Source organism: Cryptomeria japonica, chromosome 5 (genome assembly GCF_030272615.1).
Source record: "Cryptomeria japonica chromosome 5, Sugi_1.0, whole genome shotgun sequence".
NCBI classification, from domain to species: Eukaryota; Viridiplantae; Streptophyta; class Pinopsida; order Cupressales; family Cupressaceae; genus Cryptomeria; species Cryptomeria japonica.
Window position 1 is genome coordinate 343,725,832 of NC_081409.1, and position 17,239 is coordinate 343,743,070.

At 34.4% G+C, this 17,239-nt stretch overlaps 2 protein-coding genes across 2 annotated transcripts; one reads left to right on the plus strand and one right to left on the minus strand.

Moving 5' to 3' along the window:
* Nucleotides 1-1,422: 1,422 nt before the first annotated feature.
* On the minus strand, nt 1,423-2,394 carry LOC131035392 (AAA-ATPase At4g25835-like). Its single transcript, XM_057967092.2, has 2 exons — nt 1,805-2,394; nt 1,423-1,699 (listed from the first exon to the last, which is right to left on the minus strand). The coding sequence occupies exons 1-2, from the start codon at nt 2,392-2,394 to the stop codon at nt 1,423-1,425; spliced, it is 867 nt and encodes a 288-aa protein (XP_057823075.2).
* A 2,440-nt stretch (nt 2,395-4,834) lies between these two features.
* LOC131035399 (AAA-ATPase At4g25835-like) lies at nt 4,835-6,145 on the plus strand. Its single transcript, XM_057967101.1, has one exon. The coding sequence runs from the start codon at nt 4,835-4,837 to the stop codon at nt 6,143-6,145; it is 1,311 nt and encodes a 436-aa protein (XP_057823084.1).
* The last annotated feature ends 11,094 nt before the right edge of the window (nt 6,146-17,239 follow it).

Below are 17,239 nucleotides of genomic sequence, written 5' to 3' on the forward strand. Positions count from 1 at the left end.
TCAGGAACTTCCTCTAGTCAAATGGGAAGGGCAAAAGGAAGCAACATGTTGTTAAATGGGATTGGTGTATCAGATCTAAGATGCAGGGAGGTATGGGCCTCAAAGACCTCAAACTTCAAGGAACTGCACTGGTTGCCAAATGGATTTGTAAATCCCTTTATGGAAATGAACCCTAGAAAGTGCTTGTTAGAAACAATATTCAATGCTCCACCCCAAAAACAACAAAAAAGTGGAAGAACCTAGCCATGGGAGACCTGATTGCTGGGAATTTTGAGGTCTCCCCTGCAGGTTTAGAAGTCTTCAAGTCTATATGGAAGGCTTGGAACCATGTTAGAAAATACATCAGCAATAAAGACATTCTAGATAAGAAGGGCTCTCTCAATCTAGGAAGGTCTATATGGTGGAATGCTTTGCACAATGGGAAACAACTAGCCTATCTTCAAGGATGTTCTACCCTCAAATGGCACAATCGAGGACTGATCACATTTGAACACATTCTAGAAGATGGCATTTTGACCTCCTCAGAAACTCTCAGCTCTAAATTCAACCTTCCCCTCTCCCAGGCCAGAAGTTACAGAATCCTTAAGTTTGCACTTGCTCCCATCCTTCCCTCTCCTAACCCCTTCTTCCCCTCCCCTCTAGCCTCCCTCTACTGGATAGATGGCTCTCCCGTCCTGCTAACCAAGGCCAAAATGATCTACTCTGCCCTTTCTGACTCTATGGATATTCTTGAGCACCTTAACAGCACCTGGAACCTTTCCTGGCATACAAAAAAATGGCATTCTAGCCTCTCAAGATTCTGGTCTAACCCGACTCAGCCAAAAAAGAAATTTTTTGCTTGGAGACTCCTACTTCATAAACTGCCACTTAAGGATAACAACAATGGCCCCCTACTATGCAAACTTTACCATAACCCTGAATCAGTATACCACATTTTTTTTTAATGTCATTTTGCCAAAGAAGTCTGGAATCTGTTTGGTATCTCACTTAATAACAATTGTTTTACTATTGAAAGGAGGGTATCTGGTTATGTTAGAGGTGGCAAGAAATATGCTAATCTTTTCTGGTCTACTCTCTCCTTGGAAATTTTGTGGATCATTTGGAAATCTAGGAATGATGATGTGTTTAATGGAAAGAGTAGGAACCTCACTGAGTCTCTTAGGAGACTCATCCGCTACCTTGTTGCTATGTAGGTCACAGTGGTACTAAGATTGGAGGAAGACAAATTTGACAGGTGGCTAAAGAATGGAACTACCCTAGTTTTCATTAGAGAGCTCTCACATGGCTTCACTTGGGATCGCATGGGAAGTAAGAAGACTCATTTTGAACGGGGGCTGATGAGATTCATGCAAAAGACGGAGGCACGACAATAGAGAGAAGACTTCATTGAGCTGGAGCTGGAAGGACTACCCTCTCACCCCTTCAGAGATCAGTTTGCCGAAGAAAATGTGCTGGTCTGGTGCGAGGGAGAGCTACGTTGGACTGCATGTCAATAATAATAACAGATTTGTTCCACGTTTTCCCTAAAAGCTGACGTAGCTCACTATTGTCTTTCACCTTGGAGAGCTTAAGTTCGAAAAGATCGTATTTCATATACTTAGCAATTGCTGCAACGAGGCTTGTTTTTCCCGTTCCAGGAGGCCCATAAAGGAAATACCCCCGTTTCCAAGAACGCCCAATGCGTTCATAAAATTCTTTACTTTATTTAAACCGTTTAAGATCTGAGAGAAAGATTTGTTTAATGTTTGTGTCGAGAGCGAGGATTTCAAATGTGGAGGGATGAGAGAAACGAATCGACAACCACCTGTGTTTGTTATTCAGTGAGATTACGAGATTATTATCTGTTTTAGTATAGTTGGTTGAACTTCTTTCAATGTGTGAAAAATAAGCATGAAAAAAATCTATGTCTGGATTCTTGGCTCTGACCGTGAGAATGTGAGACTCGAGCGAACTGTGCTTGTTAATGAAGGTTTTGGTCTTGGACATGGTCCACCATACAGTGACTCCCTGAAAGCAGTCCCAAATTACTTCACCATTGTCTGGGCTTATCCTCACACCATCTTTGTTGCTAAATGCTATGTCACTCAAGCATAATCTTCGAGCCTCGGTGATGCTCTCTAGGTTTCCCACATATTCTTCTGCCATGAAATACAGAGAATTTAAACCATAATCATTTGATTTATTGAGCTCCTCAATCTTCATCTCACTGTAGAGATTGAAAAATGATCCAACTCGGTATAAGAAGAACTTGCTCAAGATTGCTCCAACCTCCTTGGGAAGAATACTCTGAAGTAGCGTTAAGGCTCCTGTTAATGACCATATTTTTTCTGTCAATTCGATTACAGTTTTTTGAGTTCTTGAAAACAGGTGGGAAATGTTTTCTCTTATGCTCATCGTTGATACCACAGTCGTTTCAAGAGACTCGCATGTTATGGAGATTTTCTTTTCCTTTTTTTTTTATAGGACCGAGGCATCGCTTGAGTTTTTTCGGTTTACTTCTATCGACGTTACACATGAGCAAAATGTTATAGTTAACATTCTCATAATTAATGTGGATTGTGTAATTAACAGGTTTACGGAAATATAATTTCTTTTCAATTAGTCAAAAACATAGTGTCCAATTTTGGAGACGTCTCTAACTTGTTAAACCTAATGTTCAATTTATACAGAAAAATGATAGGAAATAAAAGAACCTTTGGCATGCGTTTTTCCTTTTCAATACAATTTATATAGTGTTAAATAAATAAATATCGTGGGAATCTTGTTATGTTATTTAATATTTCACAAACATTAAGTAGAAGGGTATTGAGTCATTAACATAATTAAAATATTTTAATTAAATAGAAGACATGGAGAAATGTATATTTATTTTTTTGTTTGAATCAAATTGATAATTACAAAAATGTGCGCTCAATTATGATACATTGATCTTATTGTTATGTGTTGAAGGAAATCAATGTGACTGTGATCTTGATTTCCTTTTCCATGATCTTGTCCTATTTCTATGATGATGTCTTGAACACCCATAACCTACAAATTCTATTTCATTTACACTAAATATTGTCTATCATGCGTAATAAGAAAATTCCATCATATGGGTATGTATATTGAGGATAATAGTGAACATATTCACTCCCTCAAGATATTAAAAACATGAGCTAAATATGCTATTATTTTGTAGGCTTGATAATTAATAGTAATTGAGATGGCTTCGTGAATGCATACAATATGAGATCATAAAGTGAAGAAGTCAGAGCAATGCATAGCATTATTAAGGAGTCATTGTAGAGTTGAACCCTTCCATTAATGCATGGAAAGGTCTATTAACTAGCATACTGATATTTTAAATAATTTATGTAAAATATGCTAAGGGATATCCATTTTCAAAGAGTGGTGGATCTTTTGAGCATAATCATGCATGCAAAAATAATCTCACGTAGTAAAAACGATAGAAAAACAAACTCTTGAATCACAGATGTCTCTCAACATCAAAATCATAGGTGAGGAGGGGGAGCTAAAATTATACAACTATTCCATAATTTAATTGTTGTACTAACCCTAATCCTAAGTGACCCCTAGCCCTAACCCCCACACTAAATCTAACTAAACCTCAATTGTCATCACAAGCATTATCCTAGAATAATAATCTTGATTGTAGCCCAATGTTAACCCTAAACCTAATCTTCCAATAATTGAAACCTAACCATAACCTTTCAACCTAAAGTTAACTCTAACCTTACAATTAACCCCTACCTCCAACTTGAAACGTAATCTAGCCATAATTAAGCCCTAACCATAAAAGAAACTCTAGTTATACTTAAACCTAGTCATAATCAAACCCTAACCCCAACCATAATCAAACCCTGATCTAACCATAATTAAAACCTTCCTCCAACTTGAACCTTAATCTAACCATAATAAAACCATAACCATGCTTGAACCCTGTAATTGAACCTTATTAAACCCCAACCCTAACCTAGTGTTAACCCTAACCCTAATTGTACTTCAACCATAATGTTAATTCAACTATATAATGAATCCTATTTGAACACTAATTATAATTTAACCTTATTCATAAATTAAACAATTATGTTTGAAATAAAATTAGGGTTATAATGTTATTATTAATACTATACTATTCTTTGATATAAAATAATACCGTTATCTTAATCTAACATAGTTAAAATAATTATATTATTATTAAATAAAAATTATAATGCATATTAATATTATACTAATAGTATAATATTATATTAATACAATTATTCATATTAAACATAATCATATTATTATATATTACTATAACTCTATTTCATAATATACTATTATATAAATATATATATGTAATCTTTTAATATCCTTCATGTTGCGTGCCACTACTGCTAGCTTATTTTTTAAGTCTAATAGAGACCTCGAAAAGGATAAGCTCATTTATTTGGATTCAAAATGTCACTAACATGATTGATGACACTAGGTTGGTTGGAGGAGACTAGACATCATGACCTCATGCTTTCCCAAAGAAAGCTCTCACCAATCAAGTTAGACCCCACCCATATTCACTATCAACTTTAAGATCTTCTTATTTATTATTTTATTTCAAATTAAATTAAAATTAAGAAAATGCCAAATTTATTTACTATAAAATAGTATACAATTGTGTTTTCCCAATAAAAATTAAAACACACCCTATTCTTAGAAAAGAACAATTCTAACATTTGATGCCGAGGAGGGAAGCGTCGCGTGCTATCGCTTCACCCCTTTTCATCGCTTTAAAACACCTAATCCACAATATCAAAATGGCGTCTGAATTCTATTCCCGAATAAGGCTTTGAAGATGTCGATTTTGAATCGAGTGATAGCACATTTGTATTCTCTGTTAGGATTCTTCAGACTTCTTGAAAATCTCATTCCTCAGCACGTACGCGACATATTCAACCGATGGCAACTATCACTCGAGCAATATTTCAATCTCAACTACAATATCATCAGCGTACCGGAGCACAAAGGGAGATTTCTTTGGCCCAGCAAGATATTCGGCCGAGCGAACTCCTATCTCACAAATCTTGAACGCAAATGCCATCATCCTCGAGCGCTCGTTGCAATTAGAGCCCCCAGAAAGAGAACTGTTATTCTCCAGCCTGGTTCTACAGAAATGATTGAAGACTCTTTCCGAGGATCCAAAATGTGGTGGACGAGATCAATCGAATGGAAGCCAATGCAAAAGAGCGATCAGCTTGAAGAGAAACGCTTGTTTACACTCAAAGTGGCAAGGCCTAGCAAATCATTGTTATATGATTATTGTGCCCATCTTAAGAAAATTGCAGACAAAATTGAGGAGAAGAATAGAGATATAAGTCTCTGGATCAACGATCACGATGAATTTAGCCGGATTCTGTTCAACCATCCCTGTACTTTCGATTGCCTAGCACTCGATCCTTCTCTAAAGGATCGCATTTTGACAGATCTTGACAACTTTAGAGAAGGTAAACATTTTTATGGAGAAACTGGTCGTGCATGGAAACGTGGGTACCTTCTTTCTGGCCCTCCTGGAACTGGAAAATCAAGCCTTATCGCCGCCATTGCCAATTACATGAAGTACGATATATATGATTTTGAACTCAGTAAAGTCGCTAGTAATGGAAAACTACGATTGCTTCTTTCTCAAACAACGAGAAAGTCTATTATTCTTGTTGAGGACATTGATTGCTCGCTCACTGAATCTAGTCCTCATCCAAAGAGTGATGATTACAGTGATGTTGAGGATAATGATAATGTTACCCTCTCTGGGTTGTTAGATTTAACAGATGGGTTGTGTTCCTCCTTAGGAGACGAGCGAATTATTATCTTTACCACCACCCACCCAGATGATATTGATCCTGCTCTGCTGCGCCCTGGTAGGATGGACATGCACATCGAACTCTCCTTCTGCAACTTTCCTGCATTTAAAATTCTTGCTAGAAATTATTTGCAGATTGAGGATCACGAGCTCTACGCTGCTGTGAAAGAGAAAATGGCGGCTGGGGCCAAGATGGTTCCAGTGGATATTATAGAGATTCTTTTGAGAAACGTTGATGACCCTTTTAGAGCATTGAATGCATTGCTTTCTGCACTTGATGCAAAGTTGAAGGAAACGGAATATATGTAGGAACAGCTATTTTCTAATTTGTGTATAAAACCAGGTAATATTATAATTCTATTAACAAATATTCAGGCAATTTCTCGAGACTTGCTGTTTTACTCAACACAATCTCTTCTGCTCTTGATTAACTCGAAAATTATCTTCTATGATCTAGATAGGGATTGCATGTAATAAATCTCCACTTAAAATCTTATATTATAATCTTAAGATATTAGTTACAGTATTTTATAAAATTTAGATGGGCTACTAAAATTATTAGAATTCAAAGTGTAATTAGAACATACATTAATTAATTGAGTTGAAATAGATAATTGAAAATAATAAAAAGAAAAGAGAGGGAAAAGAGGACGTATCTATTTAAATGTTATTTTATCAAGAAAATTTGTTGAAGATTTATAGTTTGAGATGGTATAGAGATAACACAAGAAAATTTGTTGAAGATTTATAGTTTGAGATGGTCTAGAGATAACACATATACATATATGGTCTTGTTTCTAACATCTATGCTAATTCTTTTTTCATAGTGTAGTTCAATTAGTATGAATGCATCAAGTCCGATGTAATTATGTCTAATGGGCCTTCTAATCCTAAAAATTTGTTTCCTTTTACACACTTTTTTTGACAAAATGAAGTGGTGGAAACGACCTTGGGAGTCTACTATATGTAGATGGAACCATAGACCTTTCCTTTTGACAAACCTCTTTGTTGATATTAGATTCAAACACATGGATTCTAGAGATTTAAAACTCTTTTGATGATGTTAATACAATCTTAACATATCTATGCAACAATGTACTTAATTATACTTTAGTTTATTTCCATTTAGTTCTTTTTCTATTCAAGATCAATAATAGCCCATGGATTGTTCTTAAATACAAGATTGCAATTTCTTAATTCAAATTATTTGTACTCAAGATGAGAAAAAATTATTCATTTATGAGATTGATATCTTTGTGTATTGTATGCAGCAAAATAGGTACATGACAATAAAGATTGTATACATGACCTCTTTGGGTATAGCTAATGAAAGCTAATAGGGATAACTTGATACCTCAAAAGAGAAGACTTAAAGTTCATCACAATACTAATACATAGAAGGAATATTAATTAGAAGGAATCTTCATTATGAACCCTCAACTAGATCCTCTATGATGAACACATTTTTCGTACTAGATTTATTGATTTTATTGTAATGTATAATATTGGTTTAAATGGATAACCTCTTCAATAGGATTAAGTATTCTAATTGTCAAACCAAGGCTTATTCAAGGCAAACTTATCTCATTTGTTGGTCACTCTCCTCATAACAAATAATTCTTAGATGATTGAGTGGGATAATTTTATTGTAGCGTGGATATTTGTTCCTTTAATTCTTTAGGAGGAGTATAAAGATGTTGATTCTCGTGTTTCCTAGTTCACTATTAAATTTTATTGTGTTGAGTTCTTATTGGGAATTACAAAGAAAGGTATTGAAATAAAAATTATCCATCTCAAATAAGCACTCATATATTGCTTGTTCTCTCTCTCTCTCTCTCTCTCTCTCTCTCTCTCTCTCTCTCTCTCTCTCTCTCTCTCTCTCTCTCTCTCTCTCTCTCTCTCTCTCTCTCTCTCTCTCTCTCTCTCTCTCTCTCTCTCTCTCTCTCTCTCACCACCTTACTGGATTTTCATGTAAGATTTGGGTTTGTTCTTAAATATATGTAGGCTATAATTTTAAAATTTATCTAATATTCCATTTCTCTCTAATGATAGATTTTACCTAGGAATCTTCAATTTGTAAAATACGAGCCTATATACCCAAGTGATAGAGAGTGGCAATGTGAGTGAGAATTCACTCACTTTTTATTTGTCTTGTGAACACAATTGTGCATGCTTGTTTAATGGTTTAATTGCAAGGTCTAAATATTGTAATTCAAAAATATAAGGTTACAAAAATTGTGTCTTATTTTATTGTGTGTGCTATTTTTAAGATAAGAAAAAAATATTTCAATTTATATGAAGTTTTGTAGTAACTATTCATTCACTCTATGTGAAGGTGTATGATAATTATTTTTGACTAAAGTAAGTGGGGAAGGGACCCACCTCATTATAGAATAGAAAGAGACCAATAGAACAACATGTTGTAGGACATAATAGCAATGTTATAAAAAAGGCAACTAAATAAAACATAACAAATCTTGGCATCTAGATATCAAATTTTGTTGAAGTGGCAGTGTCCTTCTACAACATATCTATAACTAAAGATGGGGTTTGCAAAACATCATCATTGAAGGGGCCTCCAACAATGTGATTATGACTCTTTGTGGAAAAGAAACTCTAGGTTGGACAGTGAAAGACCTCATTCATAAATTTTGGTGTATCCTTTCTACTTTGGATCATGTTACACTCACCCACATTCTCAAAGAGGGGAATAAATCTATTGATAGGATGGCCAATTTGGGTCTCTTCACTAATTTCTTTCAAATGTGAATTACATTGCGTGAGATACCTTGGGATGTTCATTTTGCGATTGAAGATGACATAAGATGTAATATGGTGTAAATATCTAAGGAATTCCATTTTTCTTATCGCCTTTTCCATCATTCCATATGATCATTACATGATGTGGAGTTGGTATTTTATATTTGGAGAAAGGAATACCTTTGCTAAAACCATTGTTGGTTATCCTTTCCTTAATTTAGTTTTGTTTTACCCTTTCTCAGTCACTGAAACCAATTTTTTGTGCGATGGCCTACCATGGAGGAAGATGTTATATAGATTGGTCCAGATAACTATTGCAATTTTAAGTAGAGTGATGTTCTTTGGTATATTAGAGGGGGAATCTTACTTCCTACAATAAGGCCATGAAAGAATTTAATTTCTCTCTATCCAAATAGTTTTTTTTTTGTTGGAATGAGGGTAAATTATACATTGCAAGTGTACCCTTCACCATTTCTATGGAGTCTATAAGGTGCTACTACTAGGATTTTCCTAGAAGGCATGACTTTCCTTAAAAAACCTAAAGGCAATTATAAATAGTACTTCAAAAAAATTTGGATATGGGAGAGAGAATATCTCATCTATAAAATGGTTTCAATAGGGAGTAAATCCTTGGGAAATGGACGGAAGTTGTGTTGGTTTAGATGAAATACACCACCCTAGATGGTAGGTACAAACCTTTACATTCCCAATTATTTCCTCTGTTAAATAATTTAAGACATGGTGTTAAAATATTTTTTGTCTTATGGATCTTTTCTTCCATGTCCTAATGTGTAGCAATGAATAAGTATAAGGAAGTGTTCCCCCTTCACCAAGGGTTGATTCTGAGGCTCTACAATTTCCACTTGGCTATGTCCCCTACTAGAAATCCCTTTATAAACCCTACTAGTTCCCTCTCTAACCCCACCTTGGTTGTGGAGCTATTTGGCACCATTGAGACAAGTTTCAAAGCTACTTCTAGTTCTTCTATGGCTAACCCTCCATCTAAATTGTTGGCTACCTAAGTTAACACCTAACATACTACCAAGATGAATAATATCTAACCCCATGCTTAGCATTAGAATGAGAAAATTATTAAAGGACTAGTCATTAAGTATTTTATCTCTTAGGACTCCTCTTCCTCTTGGTTATGGATTTGGAATGGACTCTTGTTAATTTCAACCCTAATTTTACTATATTGGTCCCTAATTCCTTTATGCTAACCTTGGGTTCCCCTCCCACTCATCTGTTTCCTCCACTAGAACTTTCCAACTGTTGGAGGTTACTGTAAAAGTCAATCAACTTTGCTTCACTTACAATATGTAAAATTAAATCATTTGTTGCCTCCTTGCCAAGCTCCATACTACTAAAAGAAAGATTAATATATTAGAGGCTTTCGTTGGGGCTAGGCCTACTGACTAATTAGTAGAGGATAAAGACTATAGAGCTTGTATGGTAGATAATGCCCTGGTAGAGAGGGTATTGTGATGAAAAAATTTAGACAAGGCATTCAAAGCCTCGAGTGCCAAGGTGACCTTCAGTGATTTAAAAAAGGAAACAACTATGGCTATCATAGAAATTTAGGAAAATCAAGAAACTTTAAGAACAAAATTAGTGGAGATGGTATCATCCAATAGGGTTTTGGTGTGTAAAAGTTTGACTTCAATTCAAGCTATTCAAGAATATCTTAAATGAAGACACGCAAATAGGAAGTGATCTATGAATATTGTGGTTTTTAGTGCTTTGAAGTTTACTAGGACCATCATCAAGGCAAAAATGGAGTCCACTACTACTATTCTTGGAAAGGGTTTTGTTTATTTGTAAAAATGTAATAACAATATTGAAACACTAAAATAGATTCAACCACGAAACCCTAGCCTAACAACAACAAAGATCCACCATAACATATGAAGATTACCTAAGACAATGTAAATCAAATGAAATTACAAAGATTATACCATCACATGTCCAATAGGGTTTGAATCTCCATTCTTCCTATCTCCATTGATCTTGCTTGATATATTTGCTCTCAGATTTTATGTGTGCACAAGAGCTCAACAAAGAACGGAAATGTGGTTGCAAGAAGGCTTGATCGCATATGAAAGTTCGAATGCTAGAATGCTTCAAGTGCTAGTAGTTGAATAGGATGATTAGGGTCGATAATGAAGGAAGTATCTCCTTATATAGAAGACACTATAAGAAATGGAGGGATAAGAATCAGAGGTGTAAAAGATAAATGGTCAGCTAGGATTAGAGGGTAAGTAAAAAAAAAAGAAAATAATAAGAGGGTAGGTAGCGTAGGAATTAAGAGATTAATGACTTAATTAAATAAATAAAGATTTATTTAATTAATAGAGGAAGTGGGATTAATTAAATAAATAAAATATTTATTTAATTTAGGAAAAGGATAATTTAAGTAAATAAAAGTATCTATTTAAATGAGGAAAGGCTTAGAAGAGGATAATGAATTAATTAAATAAATAAAGATATATTTAATTAATAGAAGAATTAGGCTAAAATAATTAAATAAATAAAGATATTTATTTAATTAGACAGGACAATTTAAGGTGTCTATAGGTATGATTAAAAGACTACCTGTCCATGACAAGGTAAAGGAGCTTAACTAAGAATGGAAAGATATTAAAAACCTCCACACTATAGACCATCGATCTGTGTTTTCTATGGGTGGCATTTTTTGGTGTTGGTCCTATTTGGTTTTGTGTGCTTGTCTAGTGTTTGGTCTTCAACTAGTTATAGTTTTCTTTTATGTCTATCGGTTCTATTGCTAGGCATGCCCACTCCTTGTAAGACCTCTTTCTTTTTTCATGTGGCTATTATGTAAGGGTTTGAGTCATTTATCACTTTATCTAATTATAACATAGAACAACTAAACAAAACCAAAAATATTACCATAGCTATGATGTATGACAGGTTAAATAATATCCTATGAAATTTTGATTTTCTTAATTAGTAAATGAGTTTAATGACCAAAAATTAAAGTAATGAAAACACAACTTTTATCCTCACTTATTTTCAAAATTATTGACACTTATTTAATAAGAAACTGATATACTTTTATCTTTTTTTTTCTAAAGTGTTTGTAATGGTAATTGCATGATAAATTATTGTGATAACCAAAATCTCATAAAGATAAATTACAAGCACAATAAGAAGACAAATATGAACAAAGTCAACAAATTAAATATAATAGAGAGGAAGCATACATATAGAAAGAGTAATTGGGCCGAATAAGAAGTCAAAGCCAACACTCAATCAATGGTGACGAGTTGCCTCTCACTAAACTAGCATGAAATGTTGAAACTAACTCGACACCTCTCTAATCAGCTCCTAAATGATATTAACAATTGGCATCGATAAGTCTCAAGTATAAATAGATGACTAAGTAGGATTAAGTAATCCTAAGTGTTATTAAATAAAATAAATACACTAACATCCCCCTTTAAGCATAACTTGGGAGGACAATAAGAAAAATGGGTCCCGACTACTAGCCTAGTGATGTACCCATGTAAAATGCAAATGAAAATGAGTCTCAGCCATGAAACCCAATAACGTACTCATGTAAAAAGAAATCTATCATAAATGGAGAAAGATAGAAAACCTAGTGGGAAAAAAATATCCTCCAAAAAAGAGATAAGAAGGGAAGACCATGAAGCCCCCCTTAAGGTAGAATCTTCTACAAAGAAGCCAATGTTACACCAATAATGTCAAAGTGTGACACAAATAGGTACCAATGGTGATGAAGAATCACTAATGAATCAGTCACTGCAACAAAATGAAGATCAGGCATTGAGACACCTTCTTTGAGCATCAGTTGATAAACTACTAGAGGCATATTGGTACAATCTAAGTCTCAATTGGAACCATGCACCAATTCTGACAAGGTATTCTTAATCGACTAAGTATAAGAGGATTGCAAGAAATATGTCATTAATGACAAAGTACAAAGAGGTGTGACACTTTATATTAGTGCACTACAATATAGCTCTTGCAAGAGAATCCATATGATGTGTAGCACCAGAATCTATAATCAATGGAGATAAAGATGATGATCATGTAGGAATTAAGGACTTTTCTTTTAATTTTTATTTTCCCTTAGTATTTTCTTGATTTGAAGAAGATGATTTGACAAAATTAGTTACCTCAATATTATTCTTTTTGAGTAAAAGACTAAGGTGATCAATTTGCTTTTTTATGCACTAATGTTCTTCATGACTAGTTTTTATACAAAAGGAACATTCAACTTTCTCAATAGTTGATTTACTTTGTTGAGAAGAGTTATCCTTCTTGAAGTTATCAATTTTATCTTCTGCTTTCTGTTCATTGTCCCTTTTAGTGTTTTTTTTTCCTTTAGCATTTTGTTGCTTTTCATATCTTGCAATTAGAACTTGAGGTGTAGTAGATTTCAAGGCACCCATATGAATCAACTTTTCTTGCTCCCTTGATAGATCATAAATAAAGTCATCTAGTGTGGGAATTTTTCAAGAGCTACCAAGAGCTCTTTTAATAGAATTAAAAGTAGAGACAAACATAGGAAATTCAGGATCTAGTTTGGAAAGTATATAAAGGATTAATTGATCTTTTTTCTTGTCAATTCCACAATCTTTTAATTACAACTTTAAAGATTTGAATTTAGTGAAAAAATACTCTAAAATAATTAAATCTCTAGGACTTAGAACTAAGAGTTGATTTCCTAACTCATGACTTCTTATTTCATCAATTGTCCCAAATAGATTTTTAAGAGCTTCCCAAACTTCGTTGGGTGTTTTCAAATTGTCAACATGAAATACTAATTCAGGAGATAGATTTAAACACAAAAAATCAAATGCTTGGTTACACTTATTGAAATACTTTTCTTTGTCCTTAGCTGCATTAGGTTCTATTTCTATTCCCATTGTTACCCTACATAACCCTTTATTCTTGAGGACAATAATTATTTTCAACTTCTAACCATGATAATTGAAAGGTGTTAGAGGTTGTATAGTCACATTAGAATCCATGCTTCTAGACTTAGATTGTTTCTTTTGTAGAATGCGGAAATGAAGAAAGAACTTCTTGAGGAAGTGAGAAAAATAGACCACACACAACACCCCATCTTGATTATAGTTTTCCCCCCTTATTTTGACACTTTACAGGAGTGCATGAATGAAGCCAAAGGAAGACACAAATCAGCACTTTATAATGATAGTGTGATTGTATACTTATTGGATGCGTGACAATAAAATAAGAACCTTTGCAAAGAAAATACACTCAAATCTGAGTTACCTAGCAAAAGTTATAAGATTACAAATTTTACACCTATGCAAAGATCATCACTTCTTGCCCAAAAAAATAAAATAAAATAAAATAAATTACATTGCCATAATTTTTTAAGAAATGAATAAAAATAAAAGATTTGGAGGACCAAATTGTGGCGGATCAAAGAGTGAAGGATTTCCTTTTGCGGCCTATGCTTGGGCCAAACACCTCCTCGCCCTATAACTTTGAGAAGAAGGCGAAAGAATGCAGGAAAAGAGAGAGAAAAGCGTGACAGATGGTTTTGCGTGCTGCTCACCCCAAAGCCTCCTCAAACGCCTCTGCCTAACCTATGACGTACACCATTATTTTACCTCCATGCCCACGCTATGGTGTGCTGGTGGACAAAATAACAAATCAGCCACCAACCTGATTAAATATCACGACTTGAATGCGTGACTTGGATGGCCACAATGAGTTTGTTTGGTGCGCACTTGGCTCCAAGAAACACTTTCGAAGCCCACACACATATAACAACCTTTTATTATTATATGGCGCGCTACAGGGGGTGAAAAATGCTCCCACGCCAAGGGTTACAAATGTGTCTTCCCCTATTCGACCAACATACTGCAAGATTCAAACTACAAATTGCCTGCAGCGTGAAAGCTCAAGGTCCAAATGTTAGGTTCGACGTGAAAGCGCATAGTCAAGGTGACATTAGGCTGCCCAATAATAGAAGAATCATGCCTTCACTGTTGACTGGATATTTTACTCAAAAAAATCAGTTCGGCTAATGGCCTGAAATACCTTTAAATTTGCTCTAATACCATGCGATAACCAGATCTCATAAAGATAAATTATAAGCACGATAAGAAGATGATGATATGAGAAAAGTCGACTAAGTAAATACTATGGAGAAGAAGAGTACATATAATGAGAGTGATTGGGTCGAATCAGAAGTCGAACTCAACACTCAGTGAGTGGTGGCGAGTTGCCTCCGGCCACTAAACTAGCATGAGGTGTCGAAACTAAGTTGACACTTCTCTATTCCACTCCTAAATTATCTTGACAACTTGCATGGACAAGTGTCAAGTATAAATAGATGAACAAGTAGGCTTAAGTAAGCCGAAGTGTAATTAAATAAAATAAATACACTAACAATTATGTATATAGTGAAAAATGATGATGATAAACTATTTGAAGACCATAAAATATCCAACAACAACAAATTGTAGTTATACATTAACGCATTCACAATACATTAATGAAGAGACCTAAGAACATGCCAATCCAAAAATAAGATAATAATACCATTCACATGCCAAGTAGGCCTTGATCTCCATTGATCTTATTTATTATGGTTGCTCTCAAATTTTATATGTGCACAAGAGCTCAACAAAAAACGAATTGTAGTGAAATCATTTGATCGCAAAAAAGCTTGATTGTATAAAAGTGTTAGATTGCTAGATTGATGAAAGTTGTGAAAGGAAGAGAGTATTGTCTTATATAGAAGACACCTTAGAAATGATAGGGATAAGATTAAGAGTTGAAAGTATAAATGGTCGGTTAGGATTCAAGGGTAGGTAGAGAGAACAATAAAATATGAAGGGGATAGTTAGGATAAATGAAAACATAAATAACAAGTGTCATGAAGGAAAAATTTAATTAATTAATTAAATAAATAGATTTATTTAATTAATAGAAAAAGTGGTACCAATTGTAAATAAATATTTATTTAATTTAGAGAAAGGATAATTCAAATAAATAAAAATATATATTTAATTAGGCTACGACAATTTTAGGTGTCTACAAATTAAATTTAATAGTGTCCATGATTGTAGATCATTAATTATATATAATAGAAGAATACTATATACTCAAAAAATAATTTCAGAAGTAAAATACAAACTTCCAAACAATAGAGGACAAACTAGTTACTCAAATACATAAATTATTTTGATGATGACGTAATCGAAGCCAAAGAGTTTATTAGATTAAAGGGTTAATACATAGCAAAAAGGGTTAGATGGCCAAATATCCCAATTCAATACTAGTTCACAAAGTGAGAATCTACAATATCAAAATGTCAGAGGTTGAAAATAGTCTAAAAAAACAAACAAAAGACATCCTTGCCTCATTCTCTTGGGCTATGAGAAGTTGCTAGTGAATTTATTTGAACATTTTCAATCACTGTGAAAGATGCTCCACTTGCTTTAGGGTCAACTCCTTGTCATCCTCCTCTTCATCAAAGGAATTTTCTTGGATGATTAAAGGTGATATCTAGATGACTTCAAAGCCTTCTAAAAATAATCGTGAAGGTGTTTGTTGGATTCATCCCCCAAGGGGCTGGATCAAAGCCAATTTTGATGAGGTGGCTAAGGGAAACCCAAGGCCAAATGGGAGTGGGGAAGTGTTAAGAAATGATAATGGCAATTTTATTTCGGCAGTGGAACTCTCCTTGGGCTCTCAATCCAGCCACATTGCCGAAGCCATAGGTGCTTAATGTTGTTGGCTTAGCTTATAAAAATAATTTCAAAAATATTTGGATAGAGCGAGATTCAAAAAATATTATTGACTGTCTAGAAGGGAATTCACCCCTATCCTAGACTATCAAAAGCTAGATTGATGAGGCTAAGGCCATTCTCACCAACTTTGACAGGGTAAAGATAACCCATATTTATCGGGAAGCTAATCAAGTGGCTGATTCTTTTACAAATGAGGGGGTTAAGCTAAATGGATGGCATACATGGAATACCTACACCGATCTTGGAGCTAACGTTAGAGCCTTAATTGGCTATGAAATCATGCAAGGGAAAAATTGCCCTTTTAAATATGATTGATAGAGGAAAGGAACGGTAATTTTCCTTCATTTGTCATGATGAAGGTGCATTAATTAATCCTAAAGGTGGTAGAGCTTAGCATAATTTCTAGGTGCTTTGGCTTTGCTGTTGGATTTTTTCTTTGTTCATTCGATCTGCAAGACACAAAAGAAAAATAACTGCAAAAATGGTAGGTACTAGGAAACGAATTGAGCTGACTACTCATGACAAGAGCAAGAAGAAGCACAAAGTTTGGAGATAGATTGAAAGAGGGGTATTGGCCCCCTTCATTGATAAGCTTCATGGGCCAAACCCAAAACTCACCCAGTATTTTGCAAAAACCTGGAAGGAGGGCAAAATTATTCTTTTTGGTTGGAGGGTAAAAGTTGATGAGAATGTGATTGGAGAAGTTACTGGGCTCTCTATGGAGGGGGTTAAATTATTTAAGGATAGGAAGTTCTTTGATGAAGTGGTCCTCAAATTTCTGAAAAAAGATGAAGAGAGGGAGGCTCTTGTAAAAATCTCTAGTCGTTACTTCGATGCTGGGAGAGTCAAGATTGTTTGGAGGGAAGTA